Genomic DNA, 21,299 nt, shown 5'->3' with positions numbered 1-21,299 from the left:
CACTGCAGGAAATTAATCTGGGCCTACCAGTAATAGCTGAAAAATGTCTAAATAGACTATCCCCTCCCTCCAGTCTTTTTAAACATTTTCCAGCTAATAATACCAAAATCTCAAACACATAAAGGGCAATTCTGTAACAACTCTCAAACATTTACGAGGGGCCACTGAAAATACATGACATGAAACAAAAAAAAAAAGTGTCAAGAAAAGTGTGGAATAACTTGTACGTTTCATGGCTCTACATCATTCTCCTCTTGGTTGGGCTCAGAACTTTTCATTGGCCCCTCGTACATGCCATCTGTCTGCCTAAGTTAATAGAACACTGGCATTTAGGTATTGAAGTCTACAGTACATTTACCTACAAAAATATCACTTGGATACTTAAGTAGTATTTGACATATAAATAGGCTACCGTTAAGACAGGTTATTTTACTGTTAACTTGGGTTATTAGTAGCTAGTTGTGGTAAATTAACCCATCTTAATAGTAGCCTATGTTGATAACTTCCCTTCTAAGAGTTTTCATCTTATTTATTTATTTTATTTAAGCATTTATATACCACTTATAGTCCAAGTGGTTTACATTCAGGTACTCAAGCATTTTTCCATATCTGTCCTGGCAAGTTCACACTCTATCTAATGTACCTGGGACAATGGGGGATTAAGTGACTTGTCAAAAAATATATATACAGGGAATCAGAGAGAAAAACAAATTTGTTCCAAAAATACCTCTCTTTTATATGTTGTAAATATGCTCTATATCAGTGAGAAAATGGTGGCAAAATATCTTCTTGCCCACCCTGTCTTCAATGTGTGTTAATGTATATAGTATTTCAAAAAGAGGAAGGCGACTCAGATCACCGCGTGTTATGTAGTATGTTAACTGAACAACCGCATTGGAAAGGGATAACTCCTCACTGGCTCCTCCCCTCTACTGCCTGATATCAACATTCAATGCTAGCTCACACTCTAGTATGTTAATGTATGTCTTTCGTTTTCAAAAATTTTTGCAGTCTAAGACAAGAGGAAAATGCAAAGAATTTAGCTTAGGTAGGGTATTGAATTGCAGGCAGTATGTAAATCCTCCCGCTGTCTTTCCAAAAGTTGCTGATGGAAGCTAGCTGGCGTTTCGCTCTGGGGCTGCATCAGGGCATTGGATTGTTTGGTGGTGTTTCTTATGCTCATAGGCAAAATTATCAAAATTGGAAACATAAGGAAAGGAGAAGAATAGATTGGTTGCAATAAAAACATAAGAGTGGTGAAAGGGAAGGAATGAATCATAGAAGGTAGGGGTAAGGCGCTAGGCGTGTATGATTTCCGTCCATATTAGAATTTAATGGAAATATTGACAGAAGGTAAATTGCCCACAGATTATGTCTGGAGACCAAAGAAAACATTAAGGCCTTAATGGTAGTAAAGGAAGGCAAGGGGACTCAGTGATGAATTCTTTGGTGGGGGGGAGGGCTGCTTGTAGAAGTTGCTTCAGGCCTCCCATCACCTTGACATTGCTTTGATTATACCTGACTAAAGGCTGAAAGCTCATGCTTGGATGCCAACCTGAAGAGGTCTGCGTGAAAACTAGAAAGGAAAATAGACTTTCACTTACTAATTTTGATATTTCCAAAGAACACTTTGCTTTTGCTTTTCTTGGAATCCACCCTTTCATCTTAATAATTTGATTTTTGACTGTGATACAGCACCCTCATACTGTATGGCAGACTGCATTTGTAATTGCCCAGTGAGAGGAATATTTCTAAGAAACCCAGCTCTGAAAATGCAGTGGGTAGAATTACTCATCTGTAGATATAATTACTCATTTTTGTACAGTGACATTTTTTTAAAAAAATCTGGAATGGTTCACAAACCACCGTCATTTAAAAATATATTTAACTGTTTTACTAAAAATAACACTTCTGCTTTCAGATTTCAACATTGTTGAAGTAATTTAAAATATACCAGTTTACATCCACACACAATGTAAAGATAAGATTTCCAAGGCAGGTAAAGGCAGGTATACACTGGGGTCTTTTAGGAGGTATTTCTGTAAAATGGGTGCTAACATTTTTGCACTGATTATAGCCATAAATGATTAGAATAATGGCATATATAGATGTTTATGTGGGCAAATGCATAGTATGTTTTTTAAAAGTTGACATACTGAATGAGTGAGAATACATGACAGATGCCATGGCAGAGCAATCAATCAATCACAGAGAGAGAGGGGGAGAACAGCACAAGCAACTATGGGCTCCTTTTACTAAGCTGCGCTAGTGGTTTTAGTGTGCGCTAGACGTTAATGCCACCATTGAGCTGGCGTTAGTTCTTGGCGCGCAGTCTGCGCTAAAAACGCTAGTGCACCTTAGTAAAAGGAGCCCTATGTCAAAACCAGAAAAGCCATTGATCAAAACATAAAGAACAGCAAAGCAGGCAGTTCTAGTTAAGGAGCTGGTTTTGGGGCTCATTTTCGAAAGAGGAAAATGTCCAAAATGTAGCATAAAGGGGCAGATGGACATTTTTCGGACCAAACCCCCCTCCAGTTTGCTATTTTCAAAACCAATTTTCTAGACAGATTTTTATGGTGTGCATCTGCAATTTGTCTAAATCTCAAGGAGGCATGTTAGAGGCGTGGTGTGGGTGGGACTAGGGCCGGCTTATGATTTGGACGTTTTGCTATTAGTGGCGATTCCAACTGTGAATAACAATCCTTTGGGAGCATTTTTGAAGTTGAGGTTTAGGGTGATTGGATAATCGCGCGCCAGACACCAGCGCACCGACAATCCAGCGCTGACAATTCCATGCAAGAAAGAAGCGCGCCACGGGAAAACTTATTTTTAAAGAGCTCTGACGGGGGGGGGGGATGTGGGGGGAAACCCCCCATTTAACTGCATAGTGTTCGTGCTGCTGTTGGGGGTGTGCAACCCCCCACATTATAGAGAAAACAGAACTTTTCTTGAAAAAAAATCAGAAAAAGTTCTGTTTTCTCTATAATGGAGGGTTCCAACCCCCCAAACCCTCCCAACTATGCGGTAAAGTGAACAACCCCCGTCGGAGCTCTTTAAAAATAAGTTTTCCCGCGGCGCGCTTCTTTCTTGCACTGCATTGTCGGTGTGCTGGTGTCTTGCGCGCCACTGACTATGAACCGAGGTTTAGTGCATATCCTCCCTAAAGCTTTTTTTTTTAAGGGTTTTTTTTTTTTTTTTTTAGTATTGGTTGTTTTTCTACCATACTGAAACATTGTAGAAAACATCCCATGACAACATGACCATCCACATACCCTGAATTTATGGATATTATGGTGAGAACTTTCAGAATAAAAGGGAGGGGGAGAAAGAGAACAGTGATCAGCAGGGCAAAAGTTCAGCAGAGGAGAGATGAAGCCTGTTTGAAGGGCAAAGATACCAGAGGTGAGAAAAGTGTAGGATATATTTGGAAAAGAGAGTGCAAAGAAAATATCAAGGTGGAAGAAAGAGGATCAATAGAACTTTGTATCGGGGGGGAGCAATGTGATCAGACAAAGAAAAATGAAAAGGGCTAATGAGTGAGATGAATAAAGAAAGATATGGGGAGAGAAACAAAGATGGAGAAAAGAAAGTGGTTCATTCCAATTCTGATATTAAAATACATTGCTATATATGGAACCCTGAAAGTGACTGGAGGGAAAAGAGGGATATAGGGTTGAAGAGAATGTTAACAGTAAAAGAAGAGTTGCATTAAAGAAAAATAAACCTGTCTAGCATGACGACAGAAAAGAACAAAGATTTATAATGGATGAGAGAGAAGGAAGAAAATGTTTTTCTTTATAAGTATTAGGCCTTACTGAAGAAGGAATAGTTGCGATACAGACTCGCAGGATTCACCTGGGTTTTTGGCCATTTCATGTGAAAGTTTGCTAAGACTGGCAATAAATAAGTATATTTGAACGAGGCAGTTAGCTTTTCTGTGAAAACTAGCCTTCGCGTCACTATTTGCCAAATTCAAAATGAATGGGCAGCTTGGCATGAGCGTGCATCATAATGCCTTGTTGATTTTGAATATGAATAAAATGTCATGTGTAGCAGACTAGGTGCAAAGCTTTGTTGTTGGCAAACAGAAAACAGATAAATACCCACTTCCAAATAGGGCTTTCACCGCCAAAATGTGTAACTGCCTGAAACTTTGGGGCCATTGAGCATTTTTGTGTGCATGAATCACCATTTGCAGACGTTAAAATTAAAGGAATTATTTTTATGAAGGATTGAGCTAGTTAACTAAGGAGTTACTAAACTACAGTGGAACTCCAATATAATGCGATGATTAGGGCCCATAAAATAGCATTGTGTGGCGTGCAGTCACGTCATAGTGGGGTTTTCAGTCACATAAACACAGCTTACCTACAGGCTCCCCTTCATTGTAGGTGGACATTATCCAGAGTGGTTTTTATGCAGGCACACTGAGGTAGGTTCCCATAGCTAGACACTGGCTGGAGTGTTTTTCAAGCAGGCATGGGGGGGGGGGCCCAGTGTAGCTAGGCATTCGCCAGAGTAAATGTGGGCCCAGGAGATTAACCCCTCAGCATAGCTAGACATTGGTTGGAGTGTTTTTCAAGCGAGTGCAGGCAGTGGCGTAGGGAGGGTGAGAAGCGTCTTGGGCAGTGGCGCCCCTCCCCTGCTTGCATCGCCACCCCCAACAGCCCCCCTGCCGTGCATGCGCCCCCCTCCTTTTTCTTTCCTTCCCCTTTACCTCTAGTCGTTCACTGCCATGAGCAACAAGAACTTCAATGTGCTCCTCGCGACCCTGTCGGCTCTCCCTTTGACATCACTTCCTACGCGCGGCACCCAGAAGCGACACCAGCAAGAGAGATGATGTAGTCGTGAGGAGCACGATGAAGTTGTTGCTCATGGTGGTGAGCAACCAGAGGTACAGGAGAAGGGAAGGGGGAGGGGCGCTTGCGTGGCTAGGGGAGGAGTGGGAAGAAGTGGGGGGCGGAGAGGAGGAGGGGTGCCGGTGCCCCCACCAACATGGCGCCCATGGCGAACTGCCCCTCCCTCATTACTATGCCATTGGGTGCAGGGGGTGGTTGCAGGCAGTAGCCAGACTGAAGTTGAGTGCTTGGAGAGCAACTGTAAGTAAAAATAAAAGGGAGCCAAGACATGATTATGTTATATGTGGATTCAGGCTATTGCGGTGCATGTTATATAGCAGGATTCGTACAATTCTTCCATAAAGTGAGATATTAGCAAACAAAACATAAGAGGACAGAATGACCTTAGAACTTACAAAGCCTTAAATCACTCTAGTAAATGAATCAATGACTATGGGCTCCTTTTACTAGGCCGCGTTAGGGCATTAACACGTGGAATAGCGCGAGCTAGACGCTAATGCCAGCATTGAGCTGGCGTTAATTCTAGCCACATAGCGCGGATTTAGCGCATGCTAAAATGCGTGTGCGTGTGCGCCGGACCTTCCCATACATAGTACTGGATAGGGGAGATGGTGTGACAAAATTCCAGTCCAGTCTACCTTCAGACTTCTAGAGGGATAGATGCTGGACTGAGATTTTAGTACACTTTATCATCAGTGCCCTGAGCCAGTGCCTCAACTAGTCCAGCAGGAGGAGGAGACTTGAGAACATAAGAATAGCCTTACTGGGTCAGACCAATGGTCCATCAAGTCCAGTAGCCCATTCTCATGGTGGCCAATCCAGGTCATTAGTACCTGTCCAAATCCCAAGGAGTAGCAACTTTCCATGCTACCGATCCAGGGCAAGCAGTGGCTTCCCCCATGTCTTTCTCAATATCAGACTATGGACTTTTCCTCCAGGAACTTGTCCAAACCTTTCTTAAAACCAGCTACGCTATCCACTCTTACCACATCCTCTGGAATTGGGGGAACGATACCAGTTTGTAGGAATGGGGGAGGGGGCACCACTGTCCCTTGAGCTGGCCGTGGTGGGGTTATATTGATGTTTGAGAGAGTGAGGGCATTTAATGAGGGACAGGAGAAAACGGGAAAGAAAGGAGATGACATGTGAGGAACAGTTTAGACATAACGTGAATGACCTGGAAGACTGGAGAGAGGATGAGAGACATTGAAAAAGAATGGGGATACCATTGAGGGATATGGGAGAAAGGGGATAGGACCGAAGTGGTTGAGTGAGGGTGGAAATGAAGTTGAAAACTGGGCAAGGAAGGAGAGATGGGGATGAAGCTAGGACTGTTTGGATAATGAGATACAGTGGAGGGTACAGTAGATGAAGACTAAGAGGGTGAGTACAAATCAGGGCTGTGGAGTCGGTACACCAAACCTTCACCTTTGATTCCAACTCCTCTGTTTTCTACTGTCCGACTCCAGCTCCAGCTCTGACTCCTACTGATATTAGGCTTTACATTTTTTTGTTCTGGATCTAGGTCCAGGGCGCAAGCATTATAATATATGATAAATTTATCATTTATGTTTTATATACATTTTTTACCGACTTTGAATCCACCCAAAATTGCTTCCGACTTCAGAGGATGGGAATGGGGGGCTTTGAAAGTGGGTGAAAAGTGGAGGAGGGGGCAAGAGATTGGGGACAGGAGATATAGAAGGGGCAATGGGAAACTGGAGAGGGAATGAGAGGGAGATGGGGGAAAAGCCAGTAGGTAGATGAGAAGTGAAATGAAGACCAAAGACTAGAGGGTGAGAGAAAGAGAGATATACAAGAAGAGAAAGGCAGGAAAAAACCCAAAACAAAAGATCAGCGCCACACAGATGTAGAGAAGGGAAGGAAGAAGATGAGAGAAAAGTAATGGAAAAGAATTAGAAGACTAACACATGGAAAATGGAAGAGACTGGGACCAACCCAATCAAATAAAGTGCTCAAACAGCAAAGGTAGAAAGGAATTTCGAACATGAAAAATGCAGATAAACAAGCTATTGGAACATACAAGCAACCAGTATTCTTAGCAAACTGGCCACACAGACATCTGAGCAGAGCAGAGGGGCAATCTAGGGTTAATGCAGAGAACATCACATTAAAAAATCCCAGGTATACATGTCGTCATAACCTGCTTATATTATATGGTGAGCCCTCCAAAACCCACCCAAAACCTACTGTACCTAAAGATGACACCTGCAGGCATAAGGACTATTGTTGTGGTGTACAGATGGGTACAGTAAGTTTTGGGTGGGTTTTGGTGAGTTCAACATACAATATAAGCAGGTTATAGTATACCTGGGACTTTTAAAGGGGAGTGTGTGGTGCAGTGGTTAAAGCTACAGCCTCAGCACCCTGAGGTTATGGGTTCATACCAACGCTGCTTCTTATGACCCTGGGCAAGTCACTTAATCCCCCCATTGCTCCAGGTACATTAGATAGATTGTGAGTCCACCGGGACAGACAGGGAAACTGCTTGAGTACTTGAATAAATGCATGTAAACCATTCTGAGCTCCCCTGGGAGAACGGTATAGAAAATTGAATGAATGAATAAATAAATGTTCACTGTAGTATCTCCTAGAATACTCCTCTGCTTTGCTCAGCTTTCTGGGTGGCCAATTTGCCAAGAATGCTGGCTGCTTGGACGTCCCAATGGCCTGTTTTTGTGCATTTTTAATTTGGACATCTTCATATTCAAAAATGGCCAAAAAGGATAGCTGCACTAAGGGTCAAAACGTCTAGATAGATCATTAAAAAAAAGACGTCTTGTGATTTTGTAAATGGATATTTTCTCTACTGGATTTCTGGATGTCTTTCCTAGATGTCCTATCGAAAATGCCCTCCATGTGTCAAGCCACACCCTCCCCGCCTCCATGAAACAGCCAAATGAAATAAAACTATGCCCGTGCTATTTGCATATTTATTATGAAGTTATCCAAGGGGTCCTTTTCATAAACTGCATTAAATGCTAATGTGCATATAAGGCAGGAAAAATAGCTAATGTGCATGCTAAAGTGTTTTTGCAGTAATTTGGTTGTCAGTTCATGCTAATTGTGTGCTATTTATTTTTGTAATTTCTTGAAAGGAGAATGTCATGGGTTGGGGTAGACATGGAAATGTTATCTAACTAGTGCATTTGCATTATCGAGTATTAACTAGAACATAGGTGTCAGCTCTGTGGGCACCCTCAATATTTTGAGGACCTCATGTGAGCGCAGATGCACTAATAGCCCTCGGCTAGCAGAGGATCGCTGGCCCTGCAACGAATCTAACAGGCTTCCCACGGCTTCCACAGCACTTTGTCTCTACCATGGTCTGTCTCAGATGGGAACAGGCCATTACACCAGAGTAAGGGCGGAACCATGACAGAGGGAAATTCAGTGGAGGCCACGGGATGCCTGTTAGATTCGCTGCAGGGCTGGCGATCCTCTGCAGGCCGTAATTACTTTTAAAAGTTAAACTGGAAATGCCATGGAGATGTTGGACGAGGGTGGAGATGAGGGGGGAACATGCCGGTCTTCGGGCGAACCCCTAGTGTAGCTCTTCTGGAAGTACACAGATTGAGAGGGGTGGGTGCAAAGAGAGGGGGATATGCCAGACTGAGGGTAGTGGGGGAGGAGAAATAATAGCCTGGAAACAGAGGAGAGGGAGAAAGATGGTGGGCAATGGGATGGAGGAAGGAACAAGAAAGGGAGAGAAGTTGGACCCAAGGGGGGATAGGCAGGGAGGGAGCACAGAGGTACTGGATAGGAGGGTAGTTGGAAAGAGAAAAAGAGAGATGGTGCACGCTGTGGTAGTGGGGAAGGAGGGAGAGAGATGCTGGATGAAAGAGTAGTTGAGAAAATGAGAATAGTGGATCTGAGGATGGTGTGATCCATTGCTGCAGCCGCTCATGCACTCTTTGGGCCGCCAGCAGTGTAAGGGAAGTAAACTTGCTGCCTTCCGTGTCCCGGAAGCTTTTCCTTTGCTGTTGCTTCCTGTCTCTGCAGAGGGAAAGCTTCCGGGCCACAGCAGACAGAGTGTTTACTTCATTTACACTGCCAGTGGCCTGAAGAGTGCAAGAGTAGTTGCCTTATCAGATCCTGTGGAGGAGAGGAATGCAGGGGGGGGGTCACTGGGAGATCATGGGGGGTCATTAGAAAAATGCTGGACTGTGGGAATGAAGAGGAAAAAAAGAAAGAGATGCCAGACCTCCGGTGGGGGGAGGGGAAGGGGAGGACAGAGATGCCAGACCATGGTAGGGAGGAGGGAAAGGGAGAAGAGGAGATACTAAACCACAAAGGAGAAAGGGAAGGAGAGAAATGTTGGGCTACTGGAGGGAGAGTGAAGAAGAGAGAGATGCCAGACCAGAGAAGAGAAGGAGGAGAGCAAGGTAGGTGAGAGGGGGAAGAGAAGGACAGGGAGATATAAGACCATAAAGGGGAAAGAGATGCCAAACTGTGGGAAAGAGAGGAGAAAGATGTCAGACCACTGGGGGGGGGGGAAGGGGGGAGGAAATGCTGGACAGGGATGGGAAGAGAAATGCATGAAATGCTGTTTAAGAAAAGATGGGAAGAAAGAGGGAGGAGATGGTGCTCTGGATAGATGGGAAGGGAAGATATGGAGCAATAGATAGATTTGAGAAAGCTGAAAAATTGAAAAAAGTTGAATATGAAAGTTAATGCCAAAGAGGGATGTAGGGCAGAAATTGAAGAAGGAGAGAGAAACAGCAAATGGATAAGAAGGCCCTGGAAACAGTTAAGAGTACATAGAAGGAAGTTCAACCAGAGACTGGAAAAATATTAGAAAAATAAAATCACTAACAGCAAAGGTAGGAAAATGATTTTATTTTCAATTTAGTGATTGAAATATGATGGTTTTGAGAATTTACATCTGCTGTCTATATTTTGCACTGTTTAGGAATAAATTAATTTGTTGTATTACATGCAGAGTCTGGCATCTTACGGTTTCATTTTTTATATTAGAACTTTTAGTTTGTGATCATGTATTTGCATAGGGTTTATCTGAGTTCTGCCCATGTGACCAAGGCCAGGTGTTCTGGTAGGAATGAATGTTGAGAAGCACCATACACTGTGCTTTGTGTAGTGTAATTTTGTGGTCAACCTTTATGTATTGTTAATAAGATTATATTGTGTGTATATTCATCACCTAAACAGACCAATCCACGCTCACTAAGCTTTTTCCCCCTACAACCCAAAGCAATCTTCAGGCAATTCCTACCCCTCTCACTTTCCCTCCCACTTTCAACCCCTCTTATATTTCCCTCCACTACTACCCTTTCTTCTGTAACTTTCCCCTCATGCATTTGTAATTCGCTGAATGTCCAGCCTTCTTTCGATGTTGAACCGCCTAGAAGTCGTCTGACTATGGCGGTATAGAAAAATAAAGTTATTATTATTATTATTATATATGAAAGAATTAATGGAAAAAAATGGCATTACAATTAGTACTATTATTATGGGGGTGGGGTCCGGGGTAGAGCATGGGTGGGGTCTGGGGGGTGGAGCTTGATCACCCCCAATCATTTTGAAAAGTTGGCTCCTGTGCACAGGAGCATTTAGTTGCTCCTAAATAGGAGCCAGAAAATGCTCCCGCTTAATATATTTGCAGGTCTCAAGCACTAATGGCCACATATGCAAAAATAAAAATGCAAAAATATGCAAAAATAAAAAATTATAGTAAAAATGCATGTGCAAATTGAGATGGTAATGCTACCGTGAGCTCCTTTGGATAAGAGACAAACATAGGAGGATTGCATTGTATAGTTCTCTTTACCTTGGAATATATTGGACTTTTCTTGTCCTTGCTTATTTTTTTATTTTTAAAAAATCTTTATTAATTTTCAAGACTTACAAAAAGTGCATACAGATACAACAATTAACAGCACTTGTATTTGAACAAATATTAAAACAAATAAATTACCCTACACCCTCCCCTTCCCTTTCCCTCCCTATCTGGATGTGTGTGGAAAATTAAGAAATTCCAGGAATTAAGGATTTTACCAATTTAATCAATCTTCTATTTAACATATTGAAAGTTCTAAAATGGTTGCGGGATAAGCAGAGCTCTTGAGCTCAGGTTGTTGTTGTGGCACTAGTCCCATCCTGATGAAGAATAGAAACGCGTTGGTGGGGGCAGTGCAACAACATGATTAAGTTAAGTCTATAAATATTGCTATTTGGAGATATCAGGAATGAAATAAGCACTTATAATTAAAGTATAGTACTTTTATTTGAAAAAGATGAATTGAATTGCAAAGCAATGCAAGAAGAGAAGTGAATGAATTGAACAAGAAGATAGGATTTAAAGTATGAAATTAAAGTAAAATTAAATTATATAATATAAAAACAAGTTCTATAAATAGTTTGTCATAAAACTGGATGAGAACAGTGACGAGTGCTGCTGCACTGATATTTGAAAGTCAGGGTGGCAGTTCTGAGACTCCCCAGTAATATACTACTATTAACTATTTATTGCAAACTTGATTATCTTGGTTATTAAGGACTTGCCATACAGCCATTTCATTAATTGAAGTACACTATGAAACAGCATCTTAATACCTAAATATATTAAAGATATTTCATATATTTTCATATTTGTATGTAATAAATATATAAACATTTCATATATCCGATCCACAAATAATTTATTGAATAGTTAATACATCTTAAAATATGTTCAATATACATAATTTAAAAAATGTATATATGAAGAATAAATGCAGATTTCATGAATTCAATTGAAAATTTTAAATTACATCAAACCCAAATCCAAATTCATTCTTAACCTTAAAATCAATATTACATTCCCATACTAATACCCAGTGAAGAAGCAAGATGAACAATAAAATTAATTCAATTTACTATCACACCCTATTATGTCATTCTATTTCCCCTTAATTAATTATCACTATTCAATATGAAAACACTGCAATATGACTTCACTGCATATTTTATGAGCTAATAATCCAATCCCAGAACAATCCTGTGGCCTTCATTTAGATATCTTGTACATATATATAGAGGGGCATAATCGAAAGGAACATCTAAGTCTGTTTTCGTCCAAGTTGCAAGTCGTCCAAAGTAAAAAATAGCTTAGGACACATTTTTGAAAAATTCTTCCAATTTTTTTTCCATTTCGAAAATCATTTAATTATACGTCCTGCTGATCTGATCATCCAAGCCGCTAAATTGTCTATCTTTATACCACATTTTTGTCCAACTTTTCGTCCAAGTCAAAAGCGCCTAGAACAAGTCCTGTTGGATGTGGGAGGAGTCTGCAAAATGATGGACTGAACACCCAGGCATGGCACCTAAATAGTGGGGTACCTTACAGGGCATTGTTGTGAACTTCACAAAAAGGGTGCCATGTCTTCTCCTCACTATAGCTCCCTTATAGGTCACGGTGAGCCCTAAAACCACCTCCAGAATCCCCAAGACCCACTTATCTACCACCCTAATAGCTCTTATGGCTGCAGGAGCCACTTATATGCCAGTAAAAAAAGGTTTTGGGGGTATATAGAGGAGTGCATATGTTTAAGTATCAATGTAGTGATTACAGGGGCTTCTCCACCCGTAGCTGCAAAGGCAGTCTCCAATTTTGTCTGTTTTCTGGATGCCATACTGTTATTCTTCCAGTTGATATAAGATTTCACCTCAGAGAGGGAAAAATCTTAAGTATGAGAGCTTTCAATAATGCAGGAAGGGAGGAGCAACAGATCACATGTCCATTCCTCTCGGCAGCCAAGCTCTGCACCATCCTTGCTTATTTGTGAAAGGTGAAGCTTTTAGTGATCTTATGAAGGCTGAATTGCCATTATCTTTATTGTACTTGCTAATGTGCTTTACTCGTATGCTCTATTAAAAAAAGCTCATCATACATTAGTCCAATAAAAAAAAATATTACCTTATTTTCTTTGTCTTTTGTTTTATTTTTATATAGTACCTTGGCCCGCATTAAAAATAGGCTTTGCACATGGGAAAGTCCTGTGTTAAAATTCACCTAAGTCCATTTCATAATTCTTTTTAGTAAAAGGGTCCCTATATTTTTTGTTACAATATTATGTAAACATTATTGTTGTACCACTTTAGACAATGTGGTAAGGATGCATGCAGTTTACTAAGTTATGCATGTTATTGGGAGTCCCATCTGCCCATACTCCATCCACATGTATTGTAAACTTCTCCTCCCCTTGCTAATACACACTATATAAGTTAGGCTGGTATTTGTTTTACCCCCCTTTTACAAAACCGTAAAAGCGATTTTTAGCGCTGGCTGGTGCGCTGCTCCAATGCTCATAGAGTTCCTATGAGCGTCGGGGACAGCGCAGAGCATTCAGCATGCCAGACAGCAGTAAAAAAACGCTTTCATGGTTTTGTAAAAGGGAGGGGGGAGGGGTTAGTCAGTTATCTGGTCTAAGTTTATAGCTAGAGTTTCTAAGGTGATTGTAAATTCTAAATTTAGGTGTTTATTTTCCAGTTAATTAGGTGTTGTTTAAGGCTACAAAAAAAATCAGTATTTATTTGTAGTTGTGCCCCTCAGGTAGTATTGATGAGCACTTCTTCCAGTGCAAGCAAATAGGCATACTTATGCTACTAGGAGTTGCAAGTGCAGAAAAGATGCAACGTTTGAGGGGGATACAAAACAAGCCATGGGAGGGGTGAGAAAGTACCACAGGAAATGGTGTTTTTTTGTGTGTTTATCCAGGTTCATCAGAGGTGTTTTAGCAGATATTTATCCATTATTTAAAATCAGGGGAAGGGGAGACAGAAGATTTATGATTTTTCAAATACAGAGTAGAGTTTTTTTTGTTTTTTTTTTAAGTACTAGTTTCTTACTGCAAAGAAAATGTTTTATTTTGGCTTCAGTCTCCAAAAGTGATCCATGTTTTAGAACAACAAAATTTTACAAAACATATATTTGAGTATCATTCAATATACAAGTCAATATGCAATGCCTGCATAAATTAAGAGTTTAACATATCACTAGACATGCAGTATCACATTTTTACATTCAAATATGCACACATAGGAAGATACATCAGTTTTGAAACTGTATGAATCACTCTTATTAATCTCAGCTAACCCTACATATTTGCTTCATATGTGAAGTGCTCAGATCCGCAACCATAACTGTTCAGTTTAAAACTAAACTGAGGTTGCCATTGGGACCATCATTGCCTCCACTGTCCCAACCACCACTATATTTATATTAAGAGTAATTTTTTAGTGTTTACGTGGCGGTCGGGACAGTGAAGACAATGGTGGTCCCAACGGCAACCTCAGTTTGGTTTTACACTGAACAGTTATGATTGCGGGTCTGAGTACTTCACACATTAAGCAAATAATAGGTGTAGGGTAAGCTGTGATTACTAAGAGTGAAATATGAACATAGCAATAAGCTGCAGATAAAATCCAGCCTGGTCCATCTAGTCTGGCCAGCGAGGTGGCTAGAGTCATACCTGCTGCTCTGTGCAGAACACGCAAATTACCTCCTCTGAGCCTTGCTTTAGAATTGTACCTGCAGCTCCATGCTATGCCTTCAGTTTTCTTTTGATCCCATTCTCCTGCCAGATAGAGATCCTCTGTATTCATCCCATGCCATTCTGATACTCTTTTTTTTATCCTAACCACCTCCATTAGAAGGGCATTCTAGCCACTCACTTCCCTCTTGGTATCCTGTAGTCACCAGCTTGGTCAAAATTATAGGTAGGGTTTCTATTCTTGGGGTGTTTATAAATTCTAGATATAGAAATTTTATTTTTGGTTAATTTGGTATCCTTTTAAGGGTACAAGTATTCAATGTTTCTCAGTGTTTTTGCATAAAATCCAAGATTGCTTCAGTTCCTACGCTCTGCATAAAATTTACCAATGCTGGTTGTTTCAGGGTTAATTTCATATCAGGACACCTAAGTAAAATGTCCAAAATGGCATCTATGTAATAAACATAACATGAACAGCTATGAGTTTTATCAAATAACTCTCAGAAGTAGTGCATATAGATGGTCTTATACAAATTTATATCTGCTCTGAAGAAGGTGTACGTGTATCAGATTGCGTATATATGCGTATTGTATAACTTATGTATGTAGATCACAAATTTGCCTCAACTACGAAGGGCTGCTGAAAAGTTTGCAGCCCAACCAACAAAGATGGGGCAGTCTCCATCGAGGGCTATATACTTAGTCCTGTGATTTTTCCACTTTTTTCATTCTGTCAGAAAAATACGGAACGAGAAAAGTGGAAATTATTAGACTGAGGCCATGTTTCTATATATGATGCAAGCACTTAGCAAACAGGTGCCTGACACTTGTCAATCACTGACAGGCAGTGTATAGAATCGGGCATATCGGCACCTAGCAAGGACCCTAGGTGCCGGAAATATAGGCCAGAGTTTCATAGGCCTACATTTCCGGTGCCTAGGGTCCTTCACAGCAAGTGTTGCTTAGTGATTCTGAAGGCCGGCACCACCCTTAACCATGCTTATTTCTGGCCTTTGATACTGGTAGGAACCATGGACCAAGGCGCCGGTCAGGTGGGTCGTGTAGTCGGGACTTTCATTTTAACAAATTTTTAATTGGGTTGGCGCAACCAATTATCGTGCCACTTAAACCCAATTAAACCAATTAAGGCTACTGCTGCATTGAGAATCTGGTCCTAAGTGTATAGCCCTTGATGGAGACAGCCCCAACTTTGTTAGTTGGGCTGAGAACTTTTCAGTGGCCCCTTGTATGCCCTCAAAAAAACAATGTTATTTTGCCACTGTAGCTGAAAAGAATGTTATCTTATTTTGTTAAGTGCCAATTTGCAGAAATGAAATTCTATGTTTTTGACATTGTTTCAGATCATTGATTGAACCACATCCATGTCATTTTCTTCTTGGTTGGGTTGAGAACTTTTCAACACCCACTCGTATGTGAACACATACATGTAAATGAGCAGTTTTATCTAAGGGCATGTAGTTATCAACATGGAATACTGTTAAGACGTTATTTTACTGTCAACCCAGGTTATTAGTAACTAGGTTTCCTTGCATAAAATGACCTGTAGCAAACTAGCATGAGTTAGTGGTAATGTAACATGTTATTGGTAACCCACATTGATAACTATACCCCTTAGTGATATTCTACAAGTGTACATACTTTGTGGGTGGGCGTTCACATAGGCAGAGTTTGGGTGCAGCCTTTCTTACACATTTAGGGGTTCATATTCAGTCAGTGGTGGGCAGCCGCTGTTAACTCTGAATTAGAGAATGACACGGGCACAAATTATTCCCTGTCCCTGCGGGAACTCGTTTTCCTGTCCCGGCGAGTTCTTTTCTTGTCCCTGCCCCATTCCTGCAAGCTCTGTCCTTATCTGCACAATCCTCAAACACTTTAAAATCATAAGTGTTCGAGGCTTGGGCGGTTAAGCCAGAGCTTACAGGAATAGGGTAGGGACAGCGACAAAACTCAAGGGGACAGGATGGGGAAATTGAGTTCCTGTGGGGACGGAGACAAACCTGTCCCCGTGTCATTCTCTACTCTGAACCTGGAAATTCAATGTCGCACCATATACGGTGATTGGCTTTGCATTTATGGTTTCATTTCTGGTTGCTGGAACTTAACCAATTAAACTGATATTCAGCACTAACTGGTTAAGTTCCTAGTGGTTAAAGATAAGCCTGCTATTTAAGCAGCCTTTTTTAACCATTAAACCCAACGCTGAATATCAGTATTAACTGGCTATATCCTACGATATAGCTGGTTAGCCACTATACACTAACCACAAATATTTGGCTGTCTCCTACTACATATTTGTGGTTAGCTGTTTAAATGCTATTTAAGCGATCAGTAGCTAGTGTTGACTGGTTAAATAGTACTGAATATTGGGGGATGGATTATAAAATCTTATAATTTATGCACGGTTCTGTGCAATGTAGGTACAAGCAGGTACTACCAGCTCTATGGCAGTGGCACCATCATAATGGGGGCGCTGGGACCTCTCTGCCCTCCCCACCATGGTTGCTCCCTCCCTCGCCTCCCGATACCTCTTTAAATCTTCGCCAGCACGAGCAACTTCTCCAGCCTGCTGCTCATGCTGGCCTGGCCCCTCTGACATCACTTCCATGTCACGGGGCCAGGAAGTGACATCGCCAATGCCAGCGTGAGCAGCAGGCTGGAGAAACTGTGAATGGGGCAGGGAAAGAGTGGAGGGTGGGTGTGTGTGGAAGGGGCAGAGAGGAAGGCACGGGGTAGGGGGTGCCACTGTCCCAGACGCCTCCTACCCAACCATACTACTGTCTCTGGTTGATCATGTTTGACTGTAGGCACATTTTCTGCTAGTTGTGCTAAAACTCTATAATGAAAAGTAGGTACCTACCTTTCTTTATAGAACAGGCTTCAAATAAGACACTTTCCTAGCACCTAAATCTAGGTGCCCCTTATAAAATAGGTATTTTCCTAAACAACTTGTGTCTTTACAAAATAGCCTGCTGCCCCTGTTCCATTTAAACTCCTACCCTGAGCATACCTACTCTACATATATGTACTTATTTGCAGACCACATACTTTAGGTTTGACTTATTTTTATAAGAGGCCTTTTACATGCATGAATTAGAGAAAAAGACTGCATGTTATCCTGAAAGATATGAAAAGACATCTAGGTAGGAGGTCTAAGTAGGTGTTTTGGGGGCTATTTGATAAAGACACTCATGTGTTTATGTATCTCTATATAACAGCCCACAAACTGCAATAATAGTGGGTAAATGCAATCACATATGTTTACATCACTTCCTGTACAGATGTAAATGTATGTCCATATTTTATAATGTGTGTACTTCAGAACTCTGTTCATGTTTTACCCTCATACTCCTCCCTTGAACATGTTTATTCTCATGACATGTAAAACTAGGTGCGAACATTCTTCACATCTACTTTGAGGATAATTCTCCACCTAGGTGCTTCCACTTAGCCACCCGGAGGACATGCGGTAGAATCCTAGTGTAACCTGGTGTTGATGCACGTAACATTTAGATGCCCACGGTTGCACAAACCATACGCATGTTACTGGAGCTTTACCCATGTCTTGCTCCTCCTCCACTCATGTGTACAACCCCTAACTAATATGGACTATAAAGGTTAGGCCGGAATTTGCAGAAGAGAAGTCAAGCACCCTTATGGCACTTTCACAGGTAAGTGCACACATAACACATTTAATAACGCACATTCTAGACATTTATGCACACAAGATTATAGAATTGTCCTTAACTCCTGGGCTAATTATATACAAGATTTCTTCTGTGGGTGAAAAAGGATTTAGAAAATGAAAATGTTTAGAAAATTACCCCCAACATGTTAATTGTCATGTAGCCTGGCTGAAAGATAGAAAAATCAGCCTTGGAAACAGAGCTTTTACAGTTATAAACATGAAAGAAAGATTTGCAAAATGTCCATGGCAGGGCTGCCCAAGTCCGGTCCTTGAGATCTACTGGCAGGCCAGGTTTTCAGGATATCCACAATGAATATGCATGAGAGAGATTTGCCTGCACTGACTTCTTGGTATGCAAATCTCTCTCTCATGCATATTCATTGTGGATATCCTGAAAACCTGGCCTGCCAGTAGATCTCGAGGACCAGACTTGGGCAGCCCTGGTCCATAGTGAGTTATAAATGCAGGAAGTGTCTCAAGTCCGTCTGTTAGCATCTATTTGCTGACAAAAACAAGCAACAGAAGAGAATGTTCTATGGGATCTTCCTTGTCTAGCCACAGAGTAACACATTTTAGTCTAGCTTTTTGAGTTGTCTCAAGGTCTCTTGCCTTATTTGTCCAGGGCTTTTCTTGAGAGAGGGGGTGCTCAGGGGTGCTAAGTATTGGCACCTTTTCAATTGCTTGATAAAATGACCCGTGTTCCCCAAGTATTAATAAACGAGCTCAGGTTCTGCACACTTGGGACTGCCTTTTCATGGATTTTGTGGCTGTTTGCAGGGGGCCCAGCTAATGTGAGTGGGTCCCTTAGTGATCACTCCACTCCTGAAGAATGGCCTTGTATTTGAGTACCAGCATCTTTTATGCTAGAAAAAAAATGCACTGCATTTGTCCATACAAACAACATCGACAACTATCCTTCCAGAAGGAAGGGAGGGAAGGGAAGCCACTGACAGTGTTTTTATTAAGGCAGAGAATGACCCTTCCACAGAGGGACAGGCACATAAGCTTAGCACAAGACGGAAAACCCAGGTGAATGATGCTGTGAAGAGCTGCCCTTATGTCAGAACTGTGATTGTATGTCACAGGGGCTCAGAGTGTTCACGAGGCTCTCTGGTTGACTGAGGGAGAGGAGCTGATGGAATCCGACACAGACTGATGCAGAAATCCACAATGATTGCAGAAGATTGCACACAAGCCACATTTGTAAAACAGGACTCTTAGGTGCTTCCTAAACTTTTCACCCAGTAAGACATAGATAATTGGATTGAGGCAGCAATGAATCAATGCTATGGCTTCTGTCAACTGCATCGAATAGTCCAATTCTTTGCTGATAGTGCAGCTATTGAAAATATCCAGTTCGTAAAGTAGCTGTAGGAACAACACGATATTGTACGGTGCCCAGGAAATAAAAAACACAACTATCACAGTAAAGATCAACCTGATTGCCTTTTTCCTCTTTTCATTCTTGCATCTAAGCAAAACCTTGATGATCATTGAATAAGAGAAAACCATCACCGCAAATGGGATCAGTAGCCCCAAAATGCTGATTTCCAAACTGTGGATGAGTTTCCAGGTTTTGGAATAGCTGGAATAATTTGGCTGGCAAGTTATGTGGTTTTGATCAATTTGCAATTCGTTAAATACCATCTCTGGGGTTGACGCCAAAACGGCCAGTGCCCAGACAACAATGCTTGTGATAGTGCCATATGTAACAGTCCTTGCTTTCATAGCAAATACGACATGAACAATTGCTAGGTATCTGTCTATGCTCATGAGCATTATGAACAATATGCCACTATAAAAGCCAACCAGAGAGGCCCCAGAAATGATTTTGCACAACCCCTTACCGAAAACCCACTGGTCAGCTGCGTCATAAGCCCAGAAGGGAAGGAAAAAGCCAAACATCAAATCTGATATTGCGAGATTTAACAGGTAAACATCTGTCATATTTTTCAGTCTTTCCTTTTGGACCAAGACCCAGATCACTAAAGAATTCCCCAGCAGGCCAAACATGAACACAAGCAAATAAAGGCTTGGCAGGAACTGTTTCCCGAAGTTCTTGATGCCTTCTTTACTGCAAGGGGTTGGGAAACTGTCATAATTGTCGTTGTATGCCATATCAGAGGTGCTCGCTGCTTCTGTCCAATTCATTTTAAGAACCCCCCTGCGTCAACCTAGGGGTACAAAATTCGACAAGATTGCAGATTAGTGTTTGCATCTCATTTCTTAAATAACATTAGATAGATTGTGAGCCTGCCAGGACAGAGAGGGAAAAATGCTCAAGTACCTGAATAAAATTCATGTAAACCATTCTGAGCTCCCCTGGGAGAACGGTATAGAAAATTGAATAAATAAATAAAACAGTTCTGGGTATAATAGAATACGGGGCTCATTTTCAAAGACTTGGACACATGGACTACCTTAGAAACCTATATTATTTTATGTGTATAAGTCAGGAGTGGGCAACTCCAGTCCTCGAGGGCCGGAACCAAGTCGGGTTTTCAGGATTTCCCCAATGAATATTCATGAGATTTATTTGCATGCACTGCTTTCAATGCATATTCATTGGGGAAATCCTGAAAACCCGACTGGATTCCGGCCCTCGAGGACCGGAGTTGCCCACCCCTGGTCTAAGTGCTTTGAAAATGAGCTCATAAATGTATGCATGCAATGTTGACATAGGGCCCTTTTTACAAAGCTGCGGTAGCGAGTCTGCTACGGCAAATGCGCCGAGGCCCATTCATTTTCTATTGTTACGCCCTAGACCAGTGGTCCCCAACCCTGTCCTGGAGGACCACCAGGCGAATTGGGTTTTCAGGCTAGCCCTAATGAATATGCATGAGAGAGATTTGCATATAATGGAAGTAACAGGCATGCAAATCTGCACCATGCATATTCATTAGGGCTAGCCTGAAACCACGATTGGCTTCCAGGACAGGGTTGAGGACCACTGCCCTAGACCAGGGGTGGGCAACTCCGGTCCTCGAGGGCCGGAATCCAGTAAGGGAAATAGAGGTGCATTCACAATATATTGGGGGCAAATACTGTTCTTGAGGAACAGAGGTAGTTAACTCTAGATCAGGGATCTCAAAGTCCCTCCTTGAGGGCCACAATCCAGTCGGGTTTTCAGGATTTTCCCCAAAGAATATGCATTGAAAGCAGTGCATGCACATAGATCTCATGCATATTCATTGGGGAAATCCTGAAAACCCGACTGGA

General features: G+C 41.6%; 1 protein-coding gene across 1 annotated transcript; it reads right to left on the bottom strand.

Moving 5' to 3' along the window:
• Nucleotides 1-19,178: 19,178 nt before the first annotated feature.
• LOC117354895 (C-C chemokine receptor type 4-like) lies at nucleotides 19,179-20,231 on the bottom strand. The gene has a single exon (XM_033932850.1). The coding sequence runs from the start codon at nucleotides 20,229-20,231 to the stop codon at nucleotides 19,179-19,181; it is 1,053 nt and encodes a 350-aa protein (XP_033788741.1).
• Nucleotides 20,232-21,299: the final 1,068 nt, after the last annotated feature.

Source organism: Geotrypetes seraphini, chromosome 2 (genome assembly GCF_902459505.1).
Source record: "Geotrypetes seraphini chromosome 2, aGeoSer1.1, whole genome shotgun sequence".
NCBI lineage: Eukaryota > Metazoa > Chordata > Amphibia > Gymnophiona > Dermophiidae > Geotrypetes > Geotrypetes seraphini.
Note: the sequence above shows the minus strand (reverse complement) of the source record. Positions and strands in the feature narration are given on the sequence as shown.